The sequence below is a fragment of the Strongylocentrotus purpuratus genome, unplaced genomic scaffold, assembly GCF_000002235.5.
Source record: "Strongylocentrotus purpuratus isolate Spur 01 unplaced genomic scaffold, Spur_5.0 spur5_scaffold_9, whole genome shotgun sequence".
NCBI classification, from domain to species: domain Eukaryota; kingdom Metazoa; phylum Echinodermata; class Echinoidea; order Camarodonta; family Strongylocentrotidae; genus Strongylocentrotus; species Strongylocentrotus purpuratus.
In genome coordinates this window covers 34,745,019-34,763,544 of record NW_022145615.1, presented here as the reverse complement: position 1 = coordinate 34,763,544, position 18,526 = coordinate 34,745,019, and the positions used below count along the sequence as shown (strand labels likewise).

General features: G+C 37.7%; 1 protein-coding gene across 1 annotated transcript in view; it reads right to left on the bottom strand.

Moving 5' to 3' along the window:
• The window catches only part of LOC763355 (degenerin deg-1), a 26,272-nt gene extending 7,746 nt beyond the window's left edge, over positions 1-18,526 (bottom strand). The window contains exons 1-6 of the mRNA XM_001199295.4: positions 18,148-18,526; positions 16,609-17,748; positions 16,078-16,187; positions 6,886-7,049; positions 2,246-2,444; positions 949-1,021 (exon numbers count right to left, since the gene is read on the bottom strand). Of these exons, the coding sequence (XP_001199295.4) occupies positions 949-1,021; positions 2,246-2,444; positions 6,886-7,049; positions 16,078-16,187; positions 16,609-17,748; positions 18,148-18,155 (1,694 nt within the window). The 5' untranslated portion in view covers positions 18,156-18,526. The remainder of the gene's footprint in view (positions 1-948; positions 1,022-2,245; positions 2,445-6,885; positions 7,050-16,077; positions 16,188-16,608; positions 17,749-18,147) is intronic.

The following is an 18,526-nucleotide window of genomic DNA, read 5'->3' as shown; positions in this document are numbered from 1 at the left end:
TATTTATTATAAACGTGTTGAATACATCAGCCTAAAGGTTTAAGGAAAACAACACTATGGTCCAAATGCTCTTCCCTACTGAGGGGCAGATCCGGGATTTTGTGAAAAGGGGTAGGGAACTGGCATTAATCCTCATTACCAGGTCCCTTGGAGAGGACCTAAAGCCGCCGGCCGTCTGGTTGCTTACTTACAAGCATTTATGCTTTCTTAGCAGTCAGGTAAAATAACCACCATCACCAACTTCAAAATTTAGAAAAATATATTGTCAAGCAAAAACAGGGGGATCCGGAGGGGGGTCCGGACCCCAAACTCCCATCTGGACTCGCTTATGAATGTGAGATAATTATGAGCGTAGTAAAAATGCTATCTGACACTTTCAACGCAGCACTTTCTTATTGTCCCCAATTATACAATGATAAATAATATTGTGATATATATTTGTTCAAACCACCACTATTTCAATTATCAGTGAATTACGCAATCATGTAATTTCCTACCCTATTTGTTCATTTGGCCATTAAGGTAATCAATATCTAAAATCAATGTCCAGATAGTCCATACTGAACATTTATGCATATTTACACTTGGTGAGCTTGCGATGTTACGTCACACTAAAAGGTCTGGTATATAATTGGGGTTCAATTAACCAGGAGCCGGAGACAGATAATTGTGGTATACATGAAAATATTGTTTTTAGAAGCATGAAAATATTACATTATGGGGCGACATGCAACACCACGATAGTTTTCGAAATTTTGATGAAATGGCCTACATGCTAGATAAATCTAGCAGTTTAATTTTAGAGTTCCTTTCCTTGAAAATGCTATGATTACTAACCAAAATGTCAAAGCAGAGCGCCTTGGTCAAGCAGTTAAAAACTGAAGGAGAGACACTTCAAAATAAAATTGAATTGAATGAATAATTAATGATTTAGAAAGCTCTACTTACTTGCATGCAATGGGGCAAAAACATTCAAGTTGACCTTCATGAAAGAACTGTTCAATAGCCTGACGACACATCTCTGAAAAACAAATAGAGAGAGAGAAACAGAAAATGAAGGAGTAGGGAATCATTACTATGCGAAATAGGCCTACCATCTTTTTCAGTATCATCTAGTTAATCTTGTAAAAGATAGACTGAATGAAAGCTCGAGTAAATGAAGGAATAGCCAAACAACTACGACTAATTTATATCCCTCCCATTTATCAACATAATTATCGGAATTATAACAATACCCACGTCATTATACCTTGTTCGATTATTCTAATGAATATAATAGCGTAAACATTTTGTTGTTTGTGTGTGGCTAAAATGAGGTGTTCGTTTACATTCAAACATGAAAATAAAGTTGCGAGAAAATATAATTGATGTACAGTGTTATCAATACAAATCACATATTTTCTCGACTGTACAATATTTTGCTACCTATTAAAAGTGATCTTAACAGATTCTCTGGCATACTTTTGTCTTGCCTTTTTAGCTCCTGATTTACAATAAGTCTGTTACGTATCTTAGTTTGAAATGGTTTTCATTAAAAACCATACTTATTCCGGAAGACTTTTGATTATACGCCATAATTTTACACAAGTTTTGTATATACACCAGAATACGATCGTTTTTACAACGTCTATCTCTCTGTCAATATAAATATTAAGTAAACAAGAGATATTCATGCAAAACTAAATATTACAAAAGTATACTTCACAACATGTTTGATATCATCACATAATTTTTTGTTTTGTTCACATTCAATAAACACAATCATGCACTATGTCCTCTCTGACGTGGCACTGTGGCAGTATCCAGGTGTCGTCTGCTAATTCCTATTTGTAAAAATTGTTTTTAGCAGGTATAGTATATTGTACAACAATTTAAAATTAAAGTCTCTTAAGCGAAGTTCTGTTGTATACGTGAAATTCCTTTTGAACACGGAGGACCAGTAAATGTTTCTTTGTAGTGTATTTCCCCAAAAAAGACAGCACCTGTAGGTGAATGTCCGTTTAAAATATATTAGATTATAGAAACATTTGCTGATTATACGTCTCTGATATAAAGTAAATGTAACAATTGCGTATAATAATTATATCATGGGTGCCATTAGAAAGTGACACTCGAAATAACTTTGAGGAGTATCAGATAGAATTTTACCTTTTACACTTTATGCCGTTTGAAATTTCATAATATGTATACGTTTATTTCTTTTTTACAATGGAAACAGAACCACATAGATGCAAATAATACGTACGTTCAGTTCTGTTTCGCGGGCTGCAGATCGTATCGTTCATCATGATGTCCGTAACGCAGCCGCACTTGTTAAAAATATGTTGCTGAACGCACGACTTAACGCACGCACGGGTTGTATAAGTATATTCTTCCGATGTGAAGTTAGTCTGAGTTCCATCTGAACAGTTTCCATGGGGTTTGGTTAGCCGCTCAAAGTAAGACTGAAAAAGTGAAATATAACAGATCGGATTTTATTTTTGATTGGCACGTTTGAGACATCCCAGGAGACCCAGCAGTCTACGTGGCCCAAAACCTACAAGACCAAAAGCTCACGGAACAAACAGAGAATGGGACAAACAGTCACTTGGCCAACACCCCCACAGGACCGGGAGGCGACCGAAAGCTCATGACACAAACAGACCATGAGACCTACAACCCACAAGACTCAACAGCTCCTAAGTGGCCAAAAGCCTACAAGACCAAAAGCTCATGAAACAAACAGAAAATGAGACAAACAGTCACGTGGCCAAGACCCCCACAAGACCAGCAGATCGAAAGCTCATGACACAAACACCATGAGACCAACAACCCACAAGATCCAACGGCTCCTACGTGGCCTAAGGCCTACAATACCAAAAGCTCGTGACACAAACAGACCATGAAACCAGCAACCCACAAGACTCAACAGCTCCTACGTTGCCAACAGGGGCGTACGCAGGATTTTTTCAAGGGGGGGGTTTTAAAATATTTTGCTCCCGAAAATTTGAAAATCGCGCCGGCCGAAAAGTCGCTCAGTGGGGGGGGGGGGGGGGGTAAGCGGACACTTTTTTTTTTGGAGGTCAAAAAAAAATCGCAACGACTCAGCCGAAAAGTCGCTCAGTGGGGGGGGGGGGGGGGGGGGAGGGGGGGGGGGGGGGTAAGCGGACACATTTTTTTTTTTTTTTTGGTCTCGAAATTTCATAATTGGGGGGGGGGGGGGGGGGGGGGGGGGGTAAGCGGACACTTTTTTTTTTTGGAGGTCAAAAAAAAATCGCAACGACTCAGCCGAAAAGTCGCTCAGTGGGGGGGGGGGGGGGGGGGGGGGGGGGGGGGGGGGGGGGTAAGCGGACACATTTTTTTTTTTTTTTGGTCTCGAAATTTCATAATTTGACATTTTTTGTCGTTGGGGGGGGGGGGGTAAGGTCACCTTATTTAGGTTAGCCGTGGGTATAATTTTTTTTTTTTTTTTTTTTTTTAATAAAAAAAAAAAAAAAAAAAAAAAAAAAAACCAAAGGGGGGGGGGGGGGGGGGGGTTTTTAGGTTTTTTTAGGGGGGGTTTACATACAAAAAATACCAAAGGGGGGGTTTGAACCCCCAAAACCCCCCCCCCCCTGCGTACGCCCTGGTTGCCAACACCCCCACAAGACAAAAGCTCATGACACCAACAGAGAATGAGACCAACACCCCCACAAGACCAGGAGACCGAAACTTCTCACGACACAAACAGACCATGAAACCGACAAAGAGACCAACAGCCAACGAGACCGAGAGCCCACGATCGCTAACATTATCGTGAACTCACGAGATCGACAGACCAAGAGGCAATGAGACTAACATCCCACGAGTCCGACAACCCCAAAGCTAGACCAAGCGCCCAGAGACTGGCAGATCAAGAGACAAAAAGCCAACGAGACTAACAGCTCAAGTGACCAACAGCCTTCGATACTTTCATATCAACATGTACATGAGAAAAGATTAAACAAGAAGAGGATAGATGAGGGAGGGGGGGTTACTACATAAAAATACCAAAGGGGGGGTTGAACCCCCAAACCCCCCCCCCCCCCTGCGTACGCCCTGGTTGCCAACACCCCCACAAGACCAAAAGCTCATGACACCAACAGAGAATGAGACCAACACCCCCACAAGACCAGGAGACCGAAACTTCTCACGACACAAACAGACCATGAAACCGACAAAGAGACCAACAGCCAACGAGACCGAGACCACGATCGCTAACATTATCGTGAACTCACGAGATCGACAGACCAAGAGGCAAATGAGACTAACATCCCACGAGTCCGACAACCCCAAAGCTAGACCAAGCGCCCAGAGACTGGCAGATCAAGAGACAAAAAGCCAACGAGACTAACAGCTCAAGTGACCAACAGCCTTCGATACTTTCATATCAACATGTACATGAGAAAAGATTAAACAAGAAGAGGATAGATGAGGGAATAAAGAAATAAAAAAGGACGATCAGAGAAATACAAACGAAGAGAAAAAAGATGAGAGTGTAGAATAAGAATAGCAAAGCTATCTTTAGAAAATGATATAAAGAGAAGATGACATAAAGGGTAAAACATACAAAATAATTAAAAAAACACGAACAAAATACGTTGTTTTCTTCTTCTTCTTGTGTGTGAAGGAGAATGGGGTACCCGAACCGGAAAAATTGAATAGGTAGCATACTTGTCGTCGATTTGTTCGATTTACCGACAGAAGGTGACATTGAAACAACTCTAAAAAATATTTGAGCAATTCCTCCCTTAGCAATGGCTGAAACCACACAAGCTGCGAGCGATTTTAACGAAGACATGAACATCATTGAATTGAATTGAAAATGTCGGTTTTGTCTAAATTTTATTACATGGTTTGTTTGTTTGCTTTATTAATTTAACCACGGTTTAAACACCTACTATCAGCCATAAGGCTTTTTTCCAGCAAGTACGTTAAAAATATTCACAAAATATGCATAAAACAAAACAAAAATAATGCATAATGCAAATCAAATAAAAAGAATAAAAATGTGTAAACATCTCTGAATAACAATTACAGTTTAAGTATTTTAAACATTCGAAATAATTAAGTCGAATTACAAGCACATTAACATAAAACGATTCATCAGAGGTAGATTGAAGGAAAGAGTAAAATAGCGAGTGAGAGAGAGAGAGAGAGAGAGAGAGGTAGATGAGAAGATAAAAGAGAGAGAGAGAGAGAGGGAGGGAGAGAGAGAGAGAGAGAGAAAGAGAGAGAGACAATTAGGACGTAAAGGGGGGCGGGGAAATACCATCGATCGCCTTTATTGGCCCGAATTCACAAAGCAAGGTTTGAGCTCAGACCAAGGTTTGAGCTCAAACCTCCTTTTGTTTCGCCAAACCTCCTTTTGTTCTTTACAAACCAGGTTTGTAAAAAACGCGTAAAACGCGTCATATGACGTACGAAAACCAAGGTTTGACGACAAACCTCCTTTGTGAATTCGGGCCATAAAGTTTGAAAGCCGAGTTTGTTTTCTGGTGAAATAGCCGAAATGCGATATAAAGAGTACTGCTTTTATGGATGCAGGTCTTAGGTTTTCATCACGACTCGGGTTGGCCTCATTCGACATCGAACTGTCAGCAACGAACATCAGTTTGATTGATTGAAATACTTATCGAGGGAATGTTTAGTGCAATTTCATTTCTATTAAATCCTTTTTGTATTAATTTTCATTACGGTAATGAAAATTTCATGATAATGAAAATTGAATGAACACCGCATGCACCTTATTTCAATAATGGATGAAAGGAACAATTCGTTGATTGAATAAATTAATCATGTGCAATTTGTTTTGGATAAAAAAAAAATAAGCGGTATGGGTATTAAAATAGTATTGATCACGATGAAAAACATTTCTTATTAATCATAAAATATTTATTTATAGCACTTAGCAAAAGAACCCACACAATTAAAGTGTGTATTTTAGTGGGGGAAGGGCTCACGGTGAGATTTTATAGATGGATGAAGGAAAAAAAAAAGTTATTTCCCGCTCGTTGCTTGAAAAGAGCATGATCAAGAAGAATGCCATGGTAATGTTTGCACTGTACACTGTAATGCTCAAGTTGAGTAGTGTGTGCCCAACCGCGATCCCCTTTTCCTTCAGATTAAGGAAAAAGCGTCCGAGTTGCACCCATACTTGCCCGAAAGTTGCTCGGACATAATCATTATTACCCTTATGTTGGAGAGTTGTTTTTTCCCAACTATGTTTATAGTGCATTGGTAGTCCTTTCTTATAGGGTAAAATTGATATAACAGAATGCAACGGAGAAAGCAGTATTGTCCTTCCTATGACAGAATGTACACAGTCGCTATTAAAGTTGGAATATCATTTCTTACCTAGTTTTATGAAATTATTGTGACAAAATGATTTATTCTTGATAGATAAATTTATATCATCTCATAACTTTATCGATCAGTCTATGATTCTTTAAATGGGTAATAAGTTTTGAGAAGCTATAAACCTTAAATATAATGAATAAATAATTACAAATTATTAAATTATTTGTTTCATGAAAAGAGGTAAGAAAAGTTATTTTAATGTTAATGGGTATCAGTTTATATAAGTCAGTCAGATGCATTAACGAGCAGCGTCACTATTTTCAATTCAAAAGGTCCAGAACCCAGAATGTTAACTATGTACAGTAAGAAACTAAAAAAAAAGAGTGAAACAAATGATAAGGCATTCATTACCAAGTTACCCTTATTTTTACATTGGAAGCGCTCAGAGGCAAATTTAACTTGCGCTGAAGAAAGCGGAATAATCATTCGAAGATATTCCTGACAACTTTTATTTTAAAGGGAGCACGGACAGGTTGACCCCTCCCCCTTCCCTAAACCCGCCTTTATTATCCTTTATTATTATCTCACCTGTCTGATGCCGATGTTGGTTGCCTGTCCTGTCGAGGCAACGACCCCATCGTCCTCCGGGAAGGGGAACACGTTAGGAGGATGAATGGCGACTCGAACCCCGGCCTCTTGGGCGAAGAGCCCCACGTATTCAGGCTGCTCGGTGAACAGTGTCAAGTGTAGACCTGGCCATTCAGTGACATAATATAATATGATTAGATGTTAGTATTTTCAAATGAAAATAGAGATGTTAGAATTATGTAAGAGTTTGTTCTAAAAGACATAAAAAAATATATATACGGCCAAAAGGGTGATGTCAGAGTGAACCGATGGCCCATGATACCGACAAATCAAAGAATACATTACCCCCACCCCCCCCACCCCCCCCACCCCCCCAAAAAAAAAAACCTATAAAAAATTAAAGAATGATAAAATCAACAAAAATTGTATGGGAATATATTTTTTTTAAATAAGATGATAGAAGGAAAAATGCTTGTTACCGGGCATTGAGATGATGTAAAATATAATGCATAATGAACAGGAAATGATGGTTAAAAGCAAACAAATACATAAGAGAAGATATGAATAGAAACAGAGAACAGGGATAAAAGCAGAATGAGAAAGAATGAGAAAGTTGATAAATTCATAGAAAATAAATTAAGTCGTTGTCGGTCTTACTTACTCTCTGAAAAGTTACACAAAAACCAGTGAGACTAAAGGTCCACAAAATAAATATTTTATTTGTTCTTAATTTTGTATTAATTGATCATTTATTATAGGTTTTTGCGGCCAATTTCACATTTTTTCATTCAAGTTTATATTCCTAGCATTTGAATTCGCGTAATTCGCACTCGCAGCGTTAAATCAGCTTTCAAATTCAAAACCTTCATTCAAATTCACTATCTGCGTCATTCAAATGTTAACTAAGAGCGTACATTTCGTGCAAAGAGAATTCAAATTCATCTAATGCCGGCTACAGTACCTCGTTGGTCATTCAAATTCGTGAATGAGCAAGCATGTTTGAAATAAGTGCATTCAATTTCAAAAAAATTATTGTGTTTAGTTTCTTTGGGGTCTTTGAAAAGCTTGTTTTGCTCAATTTGTGAAAAATGTAGGCTTCATTATCATTGTTCATACTCACTAATTTGTAAACTCTCTCAACTAACAAAAAGTTAAAGACATGAATATATAGCTTGCCATATTTAGTACTCATGGCACAAACAGGCCTGGGCACAAACACATACACAGCTAGACAGTTATGGAAACTGCAGAAACTGCCCAAGTGTCATATCACTAGATCCAAAATGACACTCGGTTACTAACTCATCAAATATTGTACAATTAATATCACACTTTTCGTGACATATTCAAAATATATGAATGCACATAATTACCCAGATATGCCTCAGATAAGAAAATGTCAAAAGTTTTGTTTATTTTGTGGTGGACTCGGTGTTATATCTGAGTATTGTAAAAGTGTGTATGCTGATCTTAGGATGGGTAAAGTATATTTGTTCTTGTAGGGGGCGTTATCCGTGTTTAATAATGTGTGCTTTCATCAGCAAAGTGTATCCTTATAGGAATTATATTTGGATTCATAGGTGACTGGTATTCAGCTTATCATATCTGATTAGGCCTACAAAAAGAGGTACAAAATATAAACATGAAGGAAAATGGGGGGGGGGGGCTGGAAGAAGGAAAAAGGGGAGAAAAGTTGAGGGAGAGAGATTAGAGAGAAACAGAGAGTGACAGAGAGTGAGAGAATAGGGAGAGGGTAACATGAGAGAGAGAGAGAGAGGAAACACAAACACATAACTGGTATATAACATCATACAAAGAACAATTTCATTGAAAAGTCTTTTCATAAAGGTTTGTGGAAATGCATTTCAAAGTAATTTATTTTTTTAATAAATTTTCATAATACATACGTAAATGAGACAACCGTATATGAAACAAGAATAAATTAAATTCTCACTCATACGGCTTCATCAGGAATTGATGAATTTATTCAATTTATTCAATCAACAGCATCATAGAAATGCAGTTCGCCAAATGCAAAACCGCAGCGTTAAAAAGCAACAAGCTAAATGTTAAGTGCGAAGCGCGAAAGAGAAAAAAAAAAGTAGAGAGTGGGAGAGAGAGATAATGACAGACAGAGAGGATACAGGCGCGTAGCCAAAAAAAAAAGAGAAAGAGAGAGAGGGAAAGAAGAAAGGAAGAGGACGTAGGAAGAAAAAAAGATTAAGAGTCGAGAACGGTACAACGAATCGTCATCGTTCTCTCAAAATGTAATGAAACGTCAAAGCTTCCGCGCTTCGCGCGGGAAGGAGGAAGGGGAACTTGATTCAAACAAGGATTAAAAGTCGAGGACGGTAAAACGAATCGTCTTCTTTCTCTAATAATTTAATGAAACGTCAAAAGAAACTGAATTTAGACAAGGATTAAGAGTCGAGAACGGTACAACGAATAGTCTTCTTTCTCTGAAAATTTAATGAAACATCAAAGCTTCTGCGCTTCGCGCGGGACGGGAATCCCCCCTCCCTGCACCCACCCCTTTCAGGGAGCGCGCTCTGTAAAGTGATTCGCATGTTCAATACCTTTCCCCTAAAATAAAATCCTTGCTACGTGCTTGAGAGGATAATAACCCATTGAGGGTGACTTGAAAAATTTAATAACTTGTAAGGGAGAAGGTGCAACCTGCCACACGCTTCTACCTCTTGTTTGCTTTGATCCATTGCTGAAAATATTTTGGCACCTATCATCCCCCCCCCCCCCCCCAACCACGGATACAAATCGACACCGTTGATTACAAGCAATCTATTTAAAGAAATCAAAGTTTCCCTCTTATCTGGAATCACACTCAATATTACACTAAATTGAATGCACGTACAATTTTTGTAGTAGGAAATTGGTCACCCAAAAATGAAATTTAATGCCCCAAACAGGCTCATCGCGAGCGCCGCGTTAATGTGAATGCACGAAGTAGGAAAATGTAAATAAGAGTGCCGATAAATGAAATTCATTGCTCTGATTTTGAATTTGAATGCCCCAATTCACCTGCGAGCGACCTCTATGTGCATATGAATGCACGCTCATGAATTTGAATGAAAAAAGAGTGGAATTGGCCGCAAAAACCTATACTAAAATGTATTTCTTATAAATACCACGGATACTCATAGATCGGGATAGATATGCAAGGTACAGAGTCGAGGGGATGGGGGTGGCTTTTCTATTAAGCTACAACGCTGTCCTTTTCACTTGATTTCAAGATATCTTGCCCTAATTTCATTTAATTTGTTCATTTATTTCCATCTTCATATAAAAACAATATATCTATTCATTACAATATTGTACATTAAAACAAAATAAAATAAAGATGCAATCATACATGTTAACAGTATCAAAGACACCAAATTTACCAGTCGAAAATGAGAAAAGGAGAACTAAAATAAGGCCAAAGGGCCTTGTAAAATAAATTCCCTAAAAATATGAAATTATCATTAAAAAAAAACTTATTCTGTTACTGAAAGACATGTAAACAAATTAAAAACAAACAGTGTATAAAAAACAAAAACAAAAATAAGCCAGAGGAACAGCAAAGTGTAAAGTATGGTTATGTTTTACGTCTTTATTAGTGGACAAATAATACATTTTCAGATATTTTTTTAATGATCTTTGGTTATTGCAAAGGGGAATATATTTTGGTAATGAATTCCAAATCACCGGGAGATTACACCGAGGGGATTTGTCTTCATACTAATAAGCTAAATGGTGCCTTTAATTATTCATAACATTGTTCATTTCATTTTATTGTCAACCCGAGGGCGTTTTTATTCACTGGGGAAGTGCATATCTCTTCTCGCTCTACTTGTTACTTTTAATTTTCAATATTGAGTCTATAAAGGGAAAGTCCACCCTGGTAATTTGTTTTAATGAAATCAGAAAAATGAGAGAAATAAATTAAAAATAGGACATTTGAATTTGTCATTAGTGAAACACAAATTGGCAACACTGTGACGCATCTTGCAAAGCTCCCGGTCTTCAATTTGCTCTCTACAGACAATTTCACAAACTTTGATTTTCTCTGTTATTCATGGCGGAATAGATTTGTTTGATAGGTAGTATAAAAACACATTTGCAACAAGTATTTAGGGTGCATGAATATGATTGATAATTTTCTTCAGGGAAACCATAGATTTTTGAAGGTTTCAATACTGGGCAAATGGGAGGGGATCTCGCAAATAGTTTCAAGTTTTATGTTTCACATTTCACACAAAAAAAAGTCACATAAATGACAAAATAAGAACATACTACGAAATATACTCAAAGTATTACATGCATTAAACGGTAGGTTATACAGGGTGAAATGTGAGGAACCTATTAAAAAGCTTAACTTGTAGATTATAGGTTCCCCTAAATATAAACTAATATTTGATTGAAGGGTTTGCACTAGTGAAGGACGTAATAATAATAGAGGGCAAGAAGGCCTTAATTATTATTCAGATGATATACAAAGTGAAACAAGCAAAAATATCAAAAACAAAAACAAATTAATTTGTTACCAAAGTGAATTTCACGTCTGGCACTTTAAAATATTGTGGTCATCCGAGGCAGTGGAAATGGACAATCATGCGTGACTAGGGTCCTGATTACAAACGATTGCATTAATATACACAATATACAAATATACACCTCATAGTATCATGCATACTATTATACGTATTACTCTGCGCAATCAACCTTTCCAATCGAACACTGAGACTGTTTTCCCTTTCTTTGTGTTTCATCCACAATGTCATTGCATGACTAGGGACCCGATTACAAACAATTGCGATTAATCGCAACTTATTTGCGACTGATATAAATCGCAACTATGTACATAAGAGATAGGGGCTAATTTGCGATTGATTAGAGGACTTGCCATTGATTCGAATCAATCGCAACTCTTTATAAGACGGGGCCCAGCACTTATCTAGGCCTACTACTATTTTCTTTGTTATAGCGCTTAGAGACTTCGGTGGTAAGCGTTTTATAAGTAATGTTTTTACTATAGGATTTCCCGGCCAAATTCGCGAATTTGTCATTAAAATTAATTTGTCTTGCGTTCAAATTCGACGGTTTAAGTGCTGTCGGGTATATCTCTGGTTTATATTCCTTTTTCTAGATTTCAAATCTATGAAGTTCTCGTTAAAATGTATGTATGTTTCATTCAAATTAAAGAACAAAGTGCTTCTTTCGCTATTTGGTCATTCGATTTAGCGCAACACGATTTTCTGACATCGCGACGGTGTACTTCTAGCATTCAAATTCATTTGTAGCATTCAAATTAGCACTTCGTGCACTAAAATTAATGGTCAATATACATTTCCCGTTTATTACACACTTTTTATAGCTCATTCTTTTTCTTTCAAGATCGTTTTTTCATGTGTATTTCATTCTATTTTATTTTCTTGCATTTATACTCTTTATATACTTTTAAATTTATCAGATATTCATCAGCCTTTAAGTTTGATTGTTAAAAAAAAAGATTTACATCTACGGACATGATGGTCTCAATATTTGTGTAAATTTTCATGTAAGGAAGTTGTTTGTCTTGTGTTTCATCATAACTTTATCACAATTTCATTATGGAGCAAGGGTACAATATTGTGACTGGGGTAGGTGTTTTTGTATCCCCACTTTTCCGGGGTATATGAACATGTCCGTTCAGAAATGCCATATCCCTTGACTTCACCCCTTCTTTGCCTAATGTCTGACTACACACATATGCTTTGTCCTCAAAATTAATAAATTGAATAACAGAAAAGACCCCAATGGCAAATCATGTATTTAATTGCATTTTTTAAAACTGTTAACGTGTGTTGCATTTCTTCCCCCTAACATTCCTAACTTGAATAAACATAATTCGAATACGAATGACAGGTGTTGATTTGAATGATAAAAATGACGCCCCGACAAGTGACGATTAATTTGAATGCTAGTTGAGCAGTTTCTAAACTGAATGACAGATCTATGAAATCCTTCGACCAAAATCCTAAATTAAATACAAAATCGGGAAAATTGAATGATAATTGGCATGGCAAAGCTGATCTGTGCTAATGTAAATGCAAAGTAAATGAATTAGAATGACAAACTCGCGAATTTGGCCGGGAAATCCTATATTATTATTATTATTATTATTTTTATTATTACCACTTTGTGGATATAGAAACAATTTATTGGTCAAATCTAAGAACCTTTGGGGTGAGAAGAGTCTCCCATCTTCAGAATTCATTTCATTAAGAAGGAAGAACACACATTATTATTAGAGGGTTTAATGAAATGAGACGTGACTACCTCTTTTTATATTTAATAAACCTATCCTATTCTCTTGTAATTATTGTGTCATCTACAATTAGCTTTTAAGTCTGTGTACAATCATTTTTCAAGGTCATATAACATCAACAGCAGTCTATATTAAAGATTTATTCTCCATTCTCAATAATATTTGCGTTGTTATAGCAATTAGGAATGCATCCATAAACTTGCCGATCGGGCCAAAACTCCATTGACTGTGAATAATCACATTAGAGCTTTTAGGTAAAGGCGATTGTCCTTATTCTATTTGACATAGTGACCATCAATCGCGCTTTGATCCTATACAAACACGATGAAAGCCAATTCTTTACACACATTTAACCAACACGCATTAGCATTAACCACTTTGCTGGAGTGCTTATTACTGTCTGCGCTATCAATGTCATGTTACGTCTCATCAATATTTCTTCAGCCCAAATTCACCCAATTAAGAGAATTAATAGAGAATAGTTAGGTGCTTCACTAGTCTTGATGAAGAGACACTGAAAATTATCATAGTTATTGGAATGTGAAATAAATTCTAAGTTATTTGGCAAATTATTCTATATTATTTTGTATATAATGTAATGCAATTTCAAGGAGTCTAATTATTCATGTTAGTTTACATATTTTTGTCAAAATAATGATATCATTTCAAGCCAAGCAATCAAACCAAATTAAAAGAAATCCCAATAGTATAAAATAAGCAAAAATCAACAAAACAAAATTAATAAAACTCAACACACAAACACCAACAACAAAATAAATAAAAAGCAATAAATTTGGCCGGAACCCGCCCCCCCCCCCCCCACTCAGTGTTATTTAGAACAAAATAAATAAAAAGCAATAAATTTGGCCGGAACAACCCCCCCCCCCCCCCCACTGTTATTTAGGGTACGCATATGCGTGTTCCCTCCTTTTGAAAACACCCCCTAAGTCCGGTGTGTAAAGTCAATTTTGTGTATGTACGAGCCGGCCTTTGGTGCGTGAAAACTACCCCTTTACCGGACATTTTGGTAACACGCATGCGGTCATTCCGACTCCGGACTGGGGGGAGGGGGGGGGGGGGGGGGGGGGGGGAGGGGGTGAGGGGGGGGGGGGGGGGGCCGGAATAGGATGTGGTATAATTGGGTTTAAAAACAACGCATGGTGCTGCTTATAGGAAACTCATTGTGGGATGTCACATCGAATTCATCGAATTCATTCAGGCATACAATGTGCACCATCTCCACTCCCTGGGGAGTATTCCTACCCTTATGGTCACCACGGGAGTATATTGCATTTATCATTAAAATAGATTTCTCCATCCTACCACGTCCCAGTTTATCTCGTTGGCATGGAGTAGAAAATGGAGATTAAAGCCTTGCCAGAGGATAGTGCCGTTCCGGTGATCGAGCCCACGACCGTTCTTTGCATTTCCAGTCAAGTATTCATACCACTCTACTACTACACACTCTATAACTCATTCATTCATTCGAGCCATTATACATTCAGACGAAATGTAAAACCAAGGAGTTTTAAGAGCTGGAGACCCAACTGGCCACAAATCATTCCTAGCAGCTGCCATTTTCTAAGGTTGCACAATAAAATCTACAGGTGTGCTGTGACCTTTGAAGTCCGAGGTTCGAAGATGCCAATATCATTGGAAAGCTTGACTAGTGATTTGTTTCATAAAGAAATATCGCTAATATTTCACTTCTTATATGAACTAACAAGGGGAAAATCGAACAGATGATCAATGAATACGAAAGCCTTATTGTGTTAAGAAATTTGCTTATATTGTATTATAGTAGCTTTAATTTGAGAAAAATAGTAAATTTTTACAATCCTAAAACGGGCCTAAAACCTGCAATTTGACACTTTTCCGATTACTTGCGGCTCACAAAAATCAAAAGTGAATTTGTTCATGAACAGTTCTTTAGATGCTATATGTCAGGTTAGTGCCCACACATGCCCAGTCGAGTAATTGTGATTAATATTTCAGGAAATTTTACTCTATTTCCTTTCGCTTGCCTCCTGTAAAAGTAAGCACCATGTATTGCTCGTATTACCCGACGAGTAGTAGCGAAAAGTAATTATCATTACAAAAGCAAATTTCCCTTTGAAAGCGGCCCGTTAGTTTGCAGCTAGGCAGGAATCTTTTGTCTACGTATCTGCAATGAAGATCTAGTTAAGCACATGCCTGACATATTTTCTCATGGCGGCATCGAAGATGGTACAAAGGGAATGAGCTAGATATGACTCTATCTTTATCTATGTACGGACAGAAGACCAGTGAAGAAATTGTCTCGGCATTGAAATGTAGCGAAATGTGTGTTTGAGGTATTATAATTATTTTGTTATCGGTTTAAAATATTAAACATAATGTTGCTTACAATTTTATGATGTAGCTCAATAATTGTAATGCAAATACAAATTATGCATCTAGATAATCGACATAATCATTAATAGCTTATCATAATTATTAATTAATCCAATCATCTTTTAGACTAGCTCTCGTTGTGCATTTTATTTGGCGTGGCGCTTTACAAATTTCATGATTGTATTAAACACCGATTAAACACCCCCTAAAACTAAGTAGAATTGATAAACGGTAGGCAGCATTTGGCAAAAGAAAAAATTGCACAAAATACTTGTGCTGAATGCACCTCTCCCACACGAATGGTATAAACTGAAAAAGGCAAACACAGTACACAAAAATTCCACTTTAAGACTACTTATTTTTAAAACCTTTAATTATAGATTCAACGAGATTCATTTTTACTTAAACTTAATGCAATACTCTTGCATTTACATGCGCTCCGGGCATGTGCTCTGCTTAAAATAGAGAACATGTAAAGTTGATATCCGATATATTTTAAAGAATGTAGGTCTTACCATACTGTGCCCCTGTCTGTCCGGTCCTCCTTGCATTGGAGCTGTTTCCAACTTCTTGGTTGAAAGTGAAGCAGTTGCCATAGTATTTGTTCTGAAACTGGCGGAAATTCCTGCAAATTAGGAGTAAAAGAATGTCGGGGGAAATTTATCCAATCGATAAAGTAGAGGTTTTACCGGCTTCACGCATAATCTCATAGCTTCGCGCGTGCCAGTTGTCATAGTGAATCGTTCATGTTTATTTCCTTATGAACATTCAGTAACAAACAGAATGATACAAATTGCACAATCACAGATCATATTTGACATGCTTGTCGGCTCTATACAGAGGCAGATGCAAAGGCAAAGGCAGAGGAATAAAGCAAAGGAGAAAAAGACTGCCGATCAAATTACTATGTAATTTAAAGAAAATAATCATTACCATCGATAGATGTAGGAAATGAGATAAAAGCAAAGAAGAATGTACAAAGGGAAGAAAGTGACTAAAAAGGAGGAAAATGCACAAAGAGACGTGTGGTGATTGAATTTTCTTACGTGTAATTACAAGGGCGTCTATCGAAGGTACATTGAAGTATGAAATCTTCAGCCTGGTGCCCCATAATCTCCAGTTCTTCCCTTGTAGGGTTGATGACATCAAGAAGATCACTAAAGTCATCTGCCGTTGACTGTCTGTAGAACCCTTCCCAGTCATTATCACTGGTTACATCACCCCAGTCGTATGCCTGGTAGTCGAACATGTTTGTCTCCCACTCAGGTTCCCACCAGTCGAACCTTTCAGGATCTTCAGAAGAATCTGATGGTGATGGGTCTGATGATGACGGGCCTGTGTTAGTTTGTCGCTTTCGACGCACGAATCGTCTTTGATCCAGTTTACCAGTGGTAGGATCAGGGATGAGACGGAGGCCTGACCTCCGCTTCCTCAATGGTGGAACCTCATCGGTGGATGACCATTCTTCATCGACAAAGGATTCTGTTCCATCGGATGTTGCCGAAGCAGTGTCCACATCGCTTTGTGTGGAATATTCTTGGTTTTGAGGCGTCGAGGATGGATAAGTTGAGGAGTTTCCATCGGGTATGTCAGTGAAGTTGGCCATCGTGTTAAAGCTAGAACCGTCCGTTGCCGAGTCCCCACTCATGTCAACCACGGATTGGCTAGTACCAGAGATGACAGATCCTTCAGCACTTGGTCCAATATCCTCTTTACTGCTTTCCTCTCTTGATGATGATGAATCTTCATACTTCAGCCACCATTCCGATGACCAATCAAACCACCAGGAGTAGTCGACATCACCACCCATGGCACCGCCATCGGCTTCGATCAGACTTTCGAAACGAGTGCCGACCATGGCAGAGCGTCGCATCTTGTTCATGTTGCACACGGTGACAGCAGGAAACTGAACCTCTGTCTGCGTGACCACGTCGATCTGCGTCGTGTAAGGATGTCCTTTGTAGTCGAAGAGCAGTAGGCTTCCTTGCCACAGGAACGCTCCAAGAGCGGCTAGGGTGACACAAGCCCAGAAGAGTTTGGACAGAATCGATTTAGATGTGATGATTCGGGGTACTCCATGGGCCGTTGTCACACCGCTGTATTCATTCAGCACTGCTTTGACGGAATCGGTCTTCATTGGGTGTATATCGTCATACTCCGGAGGAAAGAATGAATTCTCTTTAGCTCTGCAGATGGGAACAATTAAAAAGAAAAATGATTTTAATAACATTTCTTATTATAGGGACATTATTACTAGGAACATCAAAATAATAAAATGAGACCATAATTAATTCGGCTTTTTAACGTTACATATACCTCCATAGGCAGATAAATTATCTACTATGAATTGATGATTTAGATGATAACAATAAAATACATTATATTCATCATTTTTTTTTATTATGGCATTTTGTATAACTTAGTTTTGTCTAACCCATCCAGTTATTCTCGCATTTCCATTCCCATAAACTAATCAATGTGTATGAATTCCCCCGCCCCCAAAAATATATATATATATATATATATATATATATATATATATATATATATATATATTGGCCCAACTCAGCATTAAGAATACTTACTTTTCCATGATCGATGTATCTATACACTGTCGTATTTTTCTGCAAAATTCCTCCTAGCAACTACTCATATTTTGATTTAAATGATCCAAAGCAAGAAATTCCTAGGTATTCACACTCAGACTATTCAGTCGTTTGGATACGATATATTTGCCGTGATGAAGGTGTCGCTTCGTGTCCGTATCAATTTCCCATTAGTAGGTGCTACCTTACCTTACCGCTACTCAACAATATTTAATGATGAGACTGATCTGCGTTCAAGGGCTGATGAGTAAGTGCACCTCGCAGCTCTTCTCCATTGTTGACTGACGTAGGCCTTTTATCCTCATCATGCACTGCTAAATTAGTCGTGCGTGATGAAAAAACAGAGCTCTTTCCTAAA